We start from the raw sequence: 14,054 nt of genomic DNA on the forward strand, positions 1-14,054 counted from the left end.
TGCTGACATAAGGCATACAGTATAAGCATTTATCAGAGATGTGTTTGAGTGGACCTGATGAATGTAAACCAATTAATGACCCTTCTTTGCTGTGATATTGTCTCCACCACACCAGCTAAGGAGAAAAAAACGCTGTGTCGTGTGTCTTGGGCTTTACTTATTCTAAAGTAAACAGATGAGACTCCCAGACGATTGAATTTCCCTTCGGGGATAAATAAAGTTCTTGTGTTGTATTAAAAAAGTACCTCCACAGTCATCATCTTGTTGAAACGTATTTTTAACAGTGGTGGACAGTAACGGAGTACATTTACTTGAGTACTGTACTTAAGTAAATTTTTTCAGTATTTGTACTTGAGTATTTGTTTTTTTGGAAACTTACGACTTTCACTCCACTACATTTCAAAGACAAATATTGTACTTTGGACTCCACTACAATTCTAGGAAGCTTGTCGTTACTCGTTTCTTTTAGGTTCAGCATAGCTTGGTAGACAGATGTTGGTGTTTTTCTTTTCTAAAATACAATTGGCCACGCACTGTGCTCCTCACAGAAGGGAACCAATCACAGTCACCGCTCACACCTGGGGTGGAAGTTTTGGAAATAGGCTACGTCATCCTCGCTCTGTACAGCAAGCTCTCCCGCCTTCATTCAAACAAAACTCGGCAATGGAAATGGCAGGAGAAACTCAAGCTGAAAAACCAGTGCACTCATGGCCATATCTTAGCTCGATGTTTGAGATTTCAGAAATGAGGAATGATTCATATCATCAAAAATTAAATGATAATAGTTGTCCTTATTGTTTTTGATTGCATTTTTATGGTGCAGTTTTTACAGGTGTTTTTATAGACTTTTTGTAGCAGAGTGCTTCTACATGTATGTCAGTAGCCTGCATCATTATGTGGTTTCAGAGAGTTACAAGGTTATGTACTTTTGAATACTTAAGTATTTTTTAAAAGTAAGTACTTTAGTACTTTAACTTGAGTAAAATTTCACCGAGCAACTTGTACTTAAGATTTGACCACGAGTATCAATACTTTGACTCAAGTACTGGAGTTGAATACTTTGTCCACCACTGATTTTTAAATATAGCTTAGAGTGAGTCTAAAAGCAATATGACAGTAAAGTCATGTTTGTTTCTAAGCAAAAACATCTGCAGAACGCAGGGAGCTGCAGTGCCAGCCAATCTTTCTCCTCAGATAGTCATTTTCATTGATGACTTCAAATACAAGCAGGCACTACAGTTTGCCAAAAAGAAAATAAGTTCCTGTGCTGTACCTGTAAATGTTGTTGTCACCTTGTAAACTTAAGAAAAGGTCCTAAGTGTACAGGACAGTATTTGTCCTATATAACTGGCACCACAGTGTGTGCGTAGAGTAGTACCAAGCCCAATGCTTGAACCGTACGTCCTCTTCTGCTGGTACGGTACTTTAAGTCCTGAGCTAATGAGGTTGAGGCTGCATCCACCCCCATACAAACCTTAAACTTAAAGCTGACCTTGGGTCAGCATTTAGGGCAAGGGCCTTCCTATTCCTAGCCTTCCGCTCTGACTTGCCATAATGCTGCAAACCATCAGCCCATCTGTTTGTACAAGTCAGTGGGTGGAACTAAGTCTATCTCTAAGCCCCGAATCAAAACCCTACCTTATAATTACATGGGAAGTTTGCAGTGGTGGGGAGGGAATAGAGTTTTACGTCATGGTATTGCTGATTATAGTCAGCATCATGCGTGTACTTTTCATCAATTGTAACCACGATTTGTTCCTGGGCTGGCTGACTTGGGGAAAACATTTCCCATACATTAACTTATGATGAAGGGCAACAAAACAAGTCGGTCAGAGCAACAAGAGCACAGTGTTCCCAGTCTTAACCCCGGGAACGGGTGGTGGCGGCAGCTTCAATCAACATCAAGGAAATTATAACCTTTGTTAAAGACAGATTCAGCAAATAGATTTAAAGATTGATGACAGATCTTAATATGATTTGGCGGATGTTTGTTTTCTACATCCTGGAGTGAAAAATTATTTTCCCAAAATAGGTGAACTCTTATGAAATGTATCCCTGACCATAAGACACGTCTCAGTGCATTTTTACCCCAAAACGTGCTGCTATTTACTCAAGAGTCTGAGAAGACCACAGGTGGGCAAAGCTGTCTGACTTGGAGAGAGTGAGACTGTGCAGGAGCTGTGTGAGGCTGTCAGAGAGAGGGAGCTTTGTGAGTAAAACCAAGCTCAGTCAGCTATAGAGGCCGACTGTGGTACAAAACCTGAGCAGCCTTCTCCTGTTTTGTAATTTTTGCACCACTTCTGCAAAGGATAAACAGCATTTTAATCCTGCCATGCCACCCATGCTGTACGCTGCACCACTTTTCTGTTTGTTCCTACTCAGTGAAGTATCATTTAAATTCTGACGAAAATGAGTGGGATCAATGTTCTGAAAAACACCATGGCCTTTCATCAAAATGAGTCTCTTACTAACTCTACCTTTTCTCTGATTACAACCCAGCCGCCTTCTTTGAAAAGCCCACCCTATGCCACATTGGGGCAAAAGTTAGTTTGAAGATGTTTGCAGGATGAACAGAAACATTTGAAAAGATGAAAGATCTTATCCACATAGCAAAACCTAACAAAACTTTGATTTTAAGAGCCGTTTCTCCTCAGACGCAAGTAGATCAATGTACATATGGATTCTGGTGACATTTCTGTAGATTCAAAACATCTGATTCTTGTTGCAAAGCCAACTTGATGAAGGTTTGATGAGGGATTTATGTCCTTAGTTTTTTCTTGCTTACTGCAGAGGCATTGCAATTAACATGAAGTATCTTAAATATAGTTTTGGTCAGAACAATGGCGCTAAAAAAGGAATTGGCTCCAAAACTTTAAGTCCAACAGCACACCTGAAGCCTATATAAAGACTGCACCTCTCTATATAATTAAGTTTGACACACTCTACAATTGTGTTTCATCACCTTTGTATTTGGTGGTTTGGTGCTTTTTAAAGATGAACCAAAAGTTTGGAGGACCTCTTAGTGAACCTGTATGGAGTGTGTGGTATTACTAAGGATTTCGTAAAAAAACAAAGAGCTCATTTGTGTTCAAGTAGATATTCGGACTAGTATCAACTTAAATGAGTGGCAATTACCGTCTGACTAGAGTTTATGACTACATCCATGGCCCGGTTTATGTTTTGTTGATCTGGGATCTGCAGTGATTTAGGGAGAACGGTTATGCTTTATCTTGGAAAACAGTTTGAAAATGTGTTTATATGGCTTCTTCATAACAAATGGTCTGTCACATGCACAGCACATACCAAAAACATTTTTCATTGTATTGAAACTTTCCACATACGTACCTGCATTCATTCAACATCAAATAGTAACTGATGTCAGGACATATGTACTCTGCACTCTGATGGCTGATGGTCAAATACAAGCTGTATTTGCAGAGCACTGTCATATTTGCACTGGCTGCAAACTTGTAAATCTATCCCCTGTTGTGCATCTTAGCACCTCAGTGTCTTGCCAACATGCTGTACATAGACTATATATTCTTTCATTTCCCTGCTCTTTGGCATACGGGCCAGCGGTACAATGGCTGAATTATTCCCAAAACTCTTCTGTTACCCTGAGCAACACAGGAAGGATTTTATTTTAGTCCCACATTAGACGAATAACGCAATAGCTTAGAATGTACAAAAGAAGTGAATGTGGGCTTTTGGTTTCAAAAATTGAAGCGGTTATAAGTGCCTTAGCCTGCATTCTTTCAAACAGCCTACACTGGATGTCATAAAAGATTTTACAGAGGCAGTTGGGAAATGGCCATTACTCATGGCTTTTTTTTTTTTACTCTCTTGGCATTTTCCCAAACAATTCATAGTCACAAAGCTGGTTTAAAATCTTCAATATAACATGGTATTTTCTTTGTATGTGGCTGTTTACCATTTAGTAAAATCGATGGTAAAGTAGGGACCTCCTGCTTTTTGGCAGGGCTTCTTATGACTGAGAAATTCTTCAACGGCCACCTCTCAGCCAGGATACAGATGTAGCACTCATGCAGTATGCACCTTTCTGTTAAACCATCTGTCCCCAAAACTGATAGCAATGCATACTTAAGGGGTAGCTCACAAGGGAATGATCGCCATCACAGTGACTACATCCACTTTTAGCAGAGGGAGAGTGGTCTGGCTGCAGTGTGTACAATTGTGATAGCCACTCTCACAGACCATTTATCTGAGACGCTGCCTATTTCAGAACGAACGGTGTTTTTGCTGGTGCATCATATTCCTAGGTTGAGTGTTTTTTCAAAATTCAACTTCATTCATAAACAAAGTCTGGCAGTTACTTTAATCAAACATAAAAAAGTCAGAGGTCTAATCTGAAATGAATTATTTATATACCTGTTTAAGAAGTAGTAACACTAGCGCTGGCTTGCTTTAGCTTCGTTAGCTTTATCTAAAGCTAAAGCTTCTTAACGTTATCACAGAAGTGAACTTTGTCAACATGAGCTTTGGCTAGATGGAGAATGAAGCTATGTAGCGCTTTCTAAAAATGTAGTTATGATAGCTACAAAGATAGTACTTTAACGGCATAGATTTGTTAACTACGTAGCATACACAGCTAACAGAGCTACATAAGCTATGCTTGCTTTCTAAGAATGGAGGAAAGGCTTTTTCCCTGTACGCAGGTTGTTTACTCGGCCTTATATTACGGTTTGTAATTAAATTTTTCAGGACAGGTTTTTTGACTTTTTAACTTTTGGTATCCTACCCGTTACCTTAACCCTTACACTAATCCTAAATGGAAGTTAAATCCTTTTTTTTACTGCCAAGTTTTTAGAGACTATTTCTGTTCTGAAATAAATGGAGACTCAGATGAGTTTGTGAGAGTAGCCGTCAGAAATGTACGGTCCACAGCAAGACTGTCTTGAACAGAGGTGGAAAAACTACAAGCCTCAGGTGAAAATACAATTAAATCAGTTAAAATTCACTTAAGTTGAACTGGACAAAAATCCGTTCAAGTAAAAGTAAAAAGTAATTCTGTTAAAGTTTACTCAAAGTGCTGTGTGCTGAGAAGTTTCTCTGATACCTGTACGGTAAAATATGATCTGTCCTTACAGGTGCAGTGTAAAATCAGGAAAATCAACATCCATGGAGGGGACCCTCCCTATGTATGAATAAAAGGCTTATTCTGAATTAAAAAAAAAAAAAAAATCAATGAAATTGTTTTTTTTTTTTGTATTTAGGTGATAAAACACTAATTTAGATAGACTCATTTTAATTTTCACCAATTTTGTTCTGCTAAATGCTGCTAGCTAAATAATACACACTGTACCTTTAAACGAGGTTGTTTAGGTGAGGTCACATCTTCATAATAACGTGAATTGCAAAAGACTGTCTTGAGATGTAATGTGGAATCTTTATCAAACTATGACTGTTGTGTAAAAGCCAAACTAGTCAGTTTAATTTTGTTAAGAGAAAAGTGGGACCTCCTAATTTTGACCTTTAGTTTTTTTTTTTTAACTTAGTAATGGATGCTTTTGTATATAGCCCCTTAAGGGACATAGGAGAATAAAAAAATCTAAGGGAGAATTTTTTTTTTTAAGGGACATGAAAAAAAAATTGGAGAATTTTTTTTTTATGAAACAGATTGCAAGATCTCGCAAAACTTTAGCGAGATCTCGCAAAAGTAGATTGAAATCATACCATAATATGTACGGTGATTGAGGGTTTTAGTAAAAGTGATGATCCTCTGATGAGTTATTATGGTGGAAAGGCTGAATCTGCAAATATCTTTATAATTTGCTGAAGTTTGAAATTGGCCTAAAATTTAAAGAAATACAATCCATGCTTAGTCTCAGGCATGCTTTTCGTCTCAAAGAACGGCATAAGAAGGCATTTTGGGTGAAAGGGGACTCTCGTCGTAACACTCGGATCTGGTGGACCTGGTCGAATTCATCAGCAACCAGTTGTAATCCTCTGGACAGCTGCACGGGTACAAATGAGTGTGTGCCAAATGTTGTGTAGGCATTAAGCCATTTGACCTTCCTTAAAAAGCCAACAATGCTCCCATTGATATATATTCCATATGGCTTCAGTTTATCGTATGAATCCAAGAGCCAGATGAAGTGAGCGCCTTTTGCGAAGTAGTTCCATCTACTTAAAAGGCTCGCTTGTCTTACTGAATACCCTCCTGGATCCATCTCTTTTAAACCCATTTGTACGTTTTCTTTACTTACACGTACTATTAGCTCCCTGCATTTAGCACACACCCATCTGTACTACTGAAGGATTGCAACTGGTTACTGATGAATTCGACTAGGTACGCCAGATCTGAGCAAGTTTTATGACGAAAGAGTCCCCTTTCACCCAAAATGCCTTCGAATGCCTTCTCTGAGACGAAAAGCATGCCTGCGACTAAGCATGGATTGAATTTCTTTAAATTTTAGGCCAATTTCGAAGTATAATTCAATGAATCTCCCCCACAGATGCTCGCCCTCTGTTGTTTGGGTTGGTTTGACCTGGAAGTAGTTACTGCTACGTCATTATTAGGTATGGATTTACTGAGACTCCACAGAACTGATGGGTAATATTTTTTTTGACTGATTTCTCTTGTGTATTTTGCCAACAAGCTCTTGTTGCATTTTCTCTCAGAAACCTAATCAGGGATAGATACGTTATTCATTAAATTGACTTTTTACTACAATATTTGCAAGTTGCTTTGGATTAGCAAGCTATTTTGAACAGCTAGAGATGTCCCAACTGTTCTGAATGTCTAGATCAGTTTATATGCAAATTCATTTCAATAATGAATTATATTTTACTGTGTTTCTGCTATGTCATGGCCAAAACATTCAGGGGAAGAACTCTGTATACAATTTCTTTTTGAATGAGTTCACCAGCTGACCGAGACTATTATCCATATAGGTTAGTTCTTAATTTAATGATTAATAGGTTTGCAGGAAGCTGCTCATCCAACCTTTAACTAGGCATACAGTTAGAATACGGCTCCATGTTAAGCTTCTCAGCTTGAAAAAAATCTGTTTAAAATTACTCAACTCTGATAATATCCTATGGAAGTTTATGTAAAACATGAGGAAAAGTTACTGTATTTACCACAGTCATACTGCGAATAATGGGGCTGAGAAGAAAGACCATGTGCTGCTGGATCTCCTGGCTCCTTTCCAGCAAGATGTAGAAAAACTCCACAAAGCCAAAGGAGGCCAACAGAAAACCCAAGACCTGAACAGAACAGGAAAGTAATGGGAGACAGATTAGAGAAACGTTCTGAATGTAAAGTCACATTTGGTATTGTTGTTGTATTGGTACTGGGAATCCTGTTGAGAAAAGTGTCAGACATTTGGCTTCTGTATCTTCTCTCTTGTAAAAAAAAAACGTTACAATGAACTGAAGCTGTGCCAAAGCATTTGTGTGTTGCTCACCATCTTTGCAGTGCAGAGGCAAGACATTTTAATGCGTCCACGGTCATGGCAGTAGAGGTGAAGACAGTAGAAAGGGGCCAGCAACCACAGATAGATACATGGGACCCACACAAGCACTGTGTTCTGGAAACACTGGGTCAGGTCTGGGTTGGCTGTGTACCATGTACGATTCCAGTCCTGCAACAAATGGAAGGTCAAAAGTTCAGATCAAGACAATATGCTGTAGAGTCAGATCAGACTGTGTATTAAAATCCATCATCTGAGAGACAGAGCAGGTGAAGGCCAAGTCCACAGAATCCAGACTTGGTGAGGGTCCTGCGTTTCATCCATCAAGGCGGGGGAGAGAGAAACCGCAAGTCAACAGAAAATGTGTCTGTGCCCAGTGCTGAGGGTGTGAGCTGAAAGAAGCCGTCTTTTGCTACAAAGCTGAGTCAGTTTTGGAAAATGTTTGACCACGTCTCTGGTTTGTTACCTAATTTCTGTAGTACAATGCACGCTGTCAACATATTAAAAAGTGAGGTCAGGGATTATACCAATAATGAAGCTTGTAAACCATTAATTTTATTGCAGACGAGGTGTGTTAGGTAAATACTGCCAAAAGTTTGTGATTATGTAACAGTGGCCAAAGCAGAATAGGTTGCCTTTTGTTGAAAAAAAAAAAAAGCCCCCTTTCAATCTAAGTGGCTTGTTGTTGTTTTTGTCCCTTGTTTATCACCTCCCTGGTCTAATGAGGGGCAGGGTGTCTGACTGTACTAATAAGGCGAGCCCTGGAGTCACCACAGGAAGTGGTTTTTAGCATGGTGGCAGCAGACTGGCCCTGCCACTGGACTTTACACTGGTGGCAGCTGTAGGATCACCTTGAAAAACAAACAAACAAAATAAAAAGAAACCCGACAATGTGTCCACCTGAAGTCCTGCTGGTTCACCGGCAGGTTAGACCCTCATGGAGGGAGATACTACAGCTCTGGAGGCTGGCATGTCTCTGCATGAATGGTGATTAATTCAAATTTACCGTCATTTGCTACTGTTTATCACCTCTGGAACCACAAGGGTATGAATCAGAGCTTGACTGAAAGTGACTTCATCAAAAGCAAACATTGTTGCCTGCCTTTCTTCAGAGTCCCAGAAATGTAAACACAAATCTGCATGACAAAGTCGGTTATGATTATGTAACTCACCACATTTGCACGTACGGTATACAGGTGGTTTCTGAGAGCACTGATACACCAGAGTCCATTAAAGTGATAAATCTCCTGAGAGGCAGTGAGTGGGAGGCTACTTTCACGGACCCTTCTGACTCTTGCGGTCAGTGCCATGGAGGTGAACAGGGAACTTTTATGTAAGAAATTCATTTTGTCAAACCCTTGTCAACAGTCTATTGTTAATCTGGTTCAGTTCGTACCCTGTTTCTCACCCCTAGCTGCAGTGGCCACAGTAAACTTGAATTTGCCAAAAAATTTGGGAGTCTCAGTTGACCCAACAAACAGTAAAATGTTTGTAGCACAGCCTATAACTGTGCTGCCAATATAAAAATGGCCTTTTAAAAAATCTGCTTCATTTGATAAAGCAATTCAACACCAGTAATCCAGATATGGACCAGAGCCTGCATTTGAATATGTGTAAAACAGTGATGCCAGCTTGTGGTTTGCATTGTATAAACAAGGAAAATTTAGTAATCTTTGACCATTTTTGTGATAGTTGCCCCTCCAGTTCGTCTGTTTCTGAAATTACACAGTGCCTTGATTTGAAAAACAAGATGTTAAATATTCTGACAGTTCCTAAATTGACCCAATTCAAGTTTGTCCACTCTGTAAACACAAGTCATTTCTTTTGTATCAAACCTCTTCTACTGAGCTGGCTGTGCATGTTCAATACTGTAGTAGTGCCAAATAAACTCTCCACTGCTACCCCAGGGCCATAACCAATGAGAAAGCAGTGACGCTCCTCCAAAAGCATGTGAAAGGTTGATTGCCACACTTAATAACTGAATGTTCTTTGCAGTCAACACAAGACAGCTGTTAAATCCCCTTCTATGCTTTGTTATGGATGTAATAAAGTCTCATCTACTCTTTGAAATTTCAGTGCAAAGAGAGCTGAAGATGATGACACACTGTTTACTTTCACTTTCTCCACAAGTTTTTTGCCTGTTGTTTTGAGGTTCTGCAGGAGCAAAAATAGAAAAAAGGCCATAATGAGAAACAGAAACAGAGAGGGAGAGAGACTTCGAGTGGGAAATAGGCAAGCTGGGAGTGAGTGCATTCAATAATTCTGGAATTCCAGCTGGATCAGGGCCATTCTCCTACTTTCGAGCAGGGATTCAGAATGTGGAGGTTTGCTACTATACAAGACTATAAAACCTGGCCAGCAGGAGCATTTCATTCAGTGTGACGCATCTTTACTTCTCAGCATCTCACGGTGCTGAATCACAGAGTAGGATAACGGGAAATGTGCTCTGATACGCATCAGAGGAAAGTCTCCCATTCAGACTTGCTGTAGGTTAAATTTCTAATGCACTCAAAAACCTACAGGCTGCAAACTGAGAAGGTCAGTATGTACCATGGGGACACCATTCCTCCAGCACTGATAAGTGCTTCCAACTTATATTTCTCTACACCCTTACCCACTGCTTTCATCCTATTATTTATTGATGTAATCAACCCCATCTAATGTAGCATGCTAATGCAACTGATGCTAATATCATGCATCATCCGGTCACATTCATGCTGAGAAAGTAATGAATCAAATCTGCACAAAAACAGTGAGTGCTCATTCAGTTTAGAAAATCAAAAACAATATGTGACAGTAAATTTTAACTCAAACTTAAGCCTGCCCAAAATGTACCTAAATCTAGGTATTTGTAACAGGACAGAGTTTAACATTAACTTTTCTCAGTAAAAAAAAGGGAGCAAACACATACAAAAGTTGAAACTAGGAGTTCAGGGTCAGTAAACACATCACAAACTTACCCACAGAGGGTCCAGGCCGCTGAGTCTGCAAAAGGCATCCATCCACTTGCTTGCTCCTTCCTCCCTGATGCTCCACTGTTTGACTGTATCAACCTGATTCCTCACACTGGGCAGCTAACACTTAGCACCAGCACCGGAGTTTGTATATGTATGAGAGGTAAGGAGACGAGTGCACTGAGTATTTTCTTATTAGACTTTTCCTCTCTAGCTAATGGAGGTATTTTTTTTGGTTCAGCCTGTTCCTGCCAGCTGTCTGCTCTGTGTTTATGTGTATGCCTGCTGGAGTGTGTCTGTGTGACTTTTCCTCCCCTTTAATAAAACATCTTCTCTCAATGAAACTCTGTTTCTGTCTGCCACTCTGTTTGAACTGCTGCTGCCCTGAGATCCTATGTCTTTCTGACTCTCACTCTGTCTGACTGCTGTTTATGAGTGTGTCAGCTTGTTGGGTGGGTGGAAATCTCTCTCTCTCTCTCTCTCTCTCTCTCACCCCTCTCTTCTCTCCCACATCTGCTGGATTTTGATCAAAACACCACAGCTACTCCCCTCAATAGGATGACAGTCCCACACCCAGACACGCTCCTCCCACTTTCACTCACTGCCCCCTTACCTCCTTTCCAGCTCCCCCTTTCCCCACATCCCAAACCACCCGTCGTCTGACCACAGTGCCTCTGTTTGTGCACAGACATACCTTTTAAACTGAGACCAATAACGCTCACATTTGCCTCAATTTAAAGAACCTCAAATCCAAGATTTTAGCAACCCTTGTTACTGTGGTAAGAAATGCATGCATTTGTACCAGTGTGGTGCATAGCTCAACATATTAGCATATATGTGTGGAAGCTCCTTTCTAAGGGGACACTAGCTCTTACTTTAACTTACTTGAGGAGTCACAAAATTATATTCTTCAGTTTAAAAACATGAATTAATACCTTTTTTGTGATGTTAAGCCACCTCATTGATGCAAAGCATCACGTGCCTTTCTGACTGGCAAAAAGATGCTGATACAAGAAGAGAAGGGAGTATAATGGGTTAATTAGTCATCTTATGGGACTGAAACTTGCAGTGTAAGTGGAAAATGTAAAATCATGCAACTTTGTTCCAAAGTGTCATGTTAACTAAGAAACCAGTGACGTTTCAAGCTCAGTGGCCATTTTGTTATGGAAAGAGGACAAGAAATGAGAGTGACCTGATAGTTAAGCAAGTGGAGTAAAGCCACAACAACAGTAAGCTGTTGGTGCTGTTCATGAATCTAGCCTATTAGCTAGTCCAACCAACTCAACGCAAGGAGTAATCAGTACATACTAATGCCAGTCAGCTAAAGCAAAGACATAAATAACAGACCCATCTTTACACTGTTTACACTGTAAAAACACCAGAATAAGAGTATGTTGCATGGGCACTTTTAGAATCAGGACTTCAGGGATGTTCAGCTCCCAAAGACAATGTAGCATGTCGACAACTTTGCTCAGTGCCCTCACCAGAACAAGTGATATTTTCCTATAAGTCATTAATAAAATCAATACCAATAAAACAAAGTAACATGAATTTTACCACACTAAACATATATTTAAGTGTATGCTAAAATATAATACTTCAATCCTTATTTTTTCTTTTTACCAGCTCTTATCTCAGCCCCACCACATCTGATGAAGATCTGTCTTAATTTGTACTCAGCTACACTAATCAGATCATATTTGGACACTCTCACGTTTAGGCTGATAGAAAATAGAAAAATATTTAATTCAGAAAAGAATGTAATGGGCTATGAGGAAAGACAGATGACTCAGCAGTTAAGGAAATAAAGTCGGCTCCATCTTTACCAGCTTTATACAGTGATTAATACATTAATGCATCAATAGGCTTAATTATAATATTGTAAAATAACATATTATTCCATTTTAGATGATTTAGAATTACAATCAGAAACTTTTACTTGTACACAATGTTGGCTAGATTTATTGTGAAGGCCACAATTTATCCCAAGAAAATGATACAACATCTACCTTTGCATTATTAACGTATTTTTCTTGCAATTTATCAAAAAAGGGAGTGTGTCCTGATAAATATTATTAGTGTATAAAGTTTTATGAAGCGGCCAACTGTCATAAAATTAATTCAGCCAAGCTCTCCTTGTCATCACCTGCTAAATGTTAGCTGGCTAATGTTAGGGAACGAGTCAAAATTAACTACCGAAGTGATGGAAGGTAAATTTTTTGGCTGGTGCTTATTGTTCAACTTTTAAAATTCCATGTTTACACTTTTCAGGGAGTCAATACTCTAATTATAAAATCAGCCACTTTGTTCCCTGTGTTGTTTGTGTCTGTTTATCTGGTTTCTACAGTATCATTTTTTAATTAAAGCAGCTGTAGAGAGGAAGGGGTCACCTTTTTAGTAGCACTGTATTTAGACATAATAGGGATTATCACAAAGCTTTATTCCAAATGATAGCTGTCAAATATTAAAAATCAGATAGAAAAAAAAATGCAGTTGGGAAATGCCCTTATTATTCATGGATGCTAAAGTACAATGTAGGGGTGCTGAAGCACCCATTAAAAGGATCTGAAAATCACCTCTGCTGTGTTGCTTGAAGCTCTTTGTTGTCTGCTGAAAAGCATCATGATGATGGTCACTCTGGTGAAGACGCAGGGGAAAACTCCAGCACTGCAGCTGTGCAGGAAAGTATGACACCGTCTGTACACCAACTCCATCATCACCACAAAGAAGAAACATGGAAAGTTCGGCAGAGAGGCAGACCACCACCAGGTCCTGTGTCTCGCCATGTGCAAATATTAGATTATTATTCTTTTAAAAATGACTCATCACTTTATATGTCCTCCTCAGGCAGTGAGTGCTTTTTCAATGAGAGTTTCAGCTGCCTCATGGTGCAGGCTAAATTATGTAACTTGACACGTGTGAATGCACTTGATTCAGATTTTTTTCTAGAGTTGAACGTGAATGTGTTTTGATGCTGAGAGAGGACGATAGATCTATTTCTCTAGAGAGAGGTGGTGAGAAATAAATATTTTGAACTGAACTGTGGTGGGTGTTCTTTATTTTGAATTCTGGTCAGAGAGTTAGGAATATAAACTCAGCCTTTTCCAGGCCTAAATCTTTTTTCGTTGAATTCCACATTACCATTAGTGAAATTAAATGTGTGTAAGAAACTCTGATGTGTCTGTTACATGGCTCTAAACTGAAAAAATACATCAGTGGTCTGTTTTGTCTCAGTCCTACAGCCTGAGTTTAGTGTTGCTACCATCAAGAAACGATCTGAAACACCTCAAGCAGCGCACCACAACCAGTAGTGTGGGCGGTGTGTTTAAGTGTGAGTGTGTGTGGCTATAACAAAGGCCACAGTGTTTACTGTACACCTATGTATCTTAAATATCCTCTTGGGCCCAACAAACTGTTTAATCTCGCATTACTGCGTCTTTGTGGCTGATTGTGTTTGTGTTTTCAAATCAACAGTGTAAGGATGTCAACATCTGGTGTAAGCATGCCATGAGGACAATTTTAGGGGATGTGTGAGAACTTTTCTCGAAAGGGGCCCTGCACTATGGTCTTGACGGGAACAAGGTTGATAGTAAATGTCAAATTTTAAGGTTTTACTTTCTTCTGTGTTGCCTCAAGTATAAACCTTGCTACAGACTCTAAGCCA

General features: G+C 39.4%; 1 protein-coding gene across 1 annotated transcript in view; it reads right to left on the reverse strand.

Moving 5' to 3' along the window:
* The window catches only part of abcc6a (ATP-binding cassette, sub-family C (CFTR/MRP), member 6a), a 33,048-nt gene extending 22,251 nt beyond the window's left edge, over window positions 1–10,797 (reverse strand). Inside the window, exons 1-3 of the mRNA XM_041785028.1 lie at window positions 10,397–10,797; window positions 7,431–7,607; window positions 7,105–7,230 (exon numbers count right to left, since the gene is read on the reverse strand). Of these exons, the coding sequence (XP_041640962.1) occupies window positions 7,105–7,230; window positions 7,431–7,607; window positions 10,397–10,438 (345 nt within the window). The 5' untranslated portion in view covers window positions 10,439–10,797. The remainder of the gene's footprint in view (window positions 1–7,104; window positions 7,231–7,430; window positions 7,608–10,396) is intronic.
* Window positions 10,798–14,054: the final 3,257 nt, after the last annotated feature.

This window comes from Cheilinus undulatus, linkage group 4 (assembly GCF_018320785.1).
Source record: "Cheilinus undulatus linkage group 4, ASM1832078v1, whole genome shotgun sequence".
Lineage (NCBI taxonomy): Eukaryota > Metazoa > Chordata > Actinopteri > Labriformes > Labridae > Cheilinus > Cheilinus undulatus.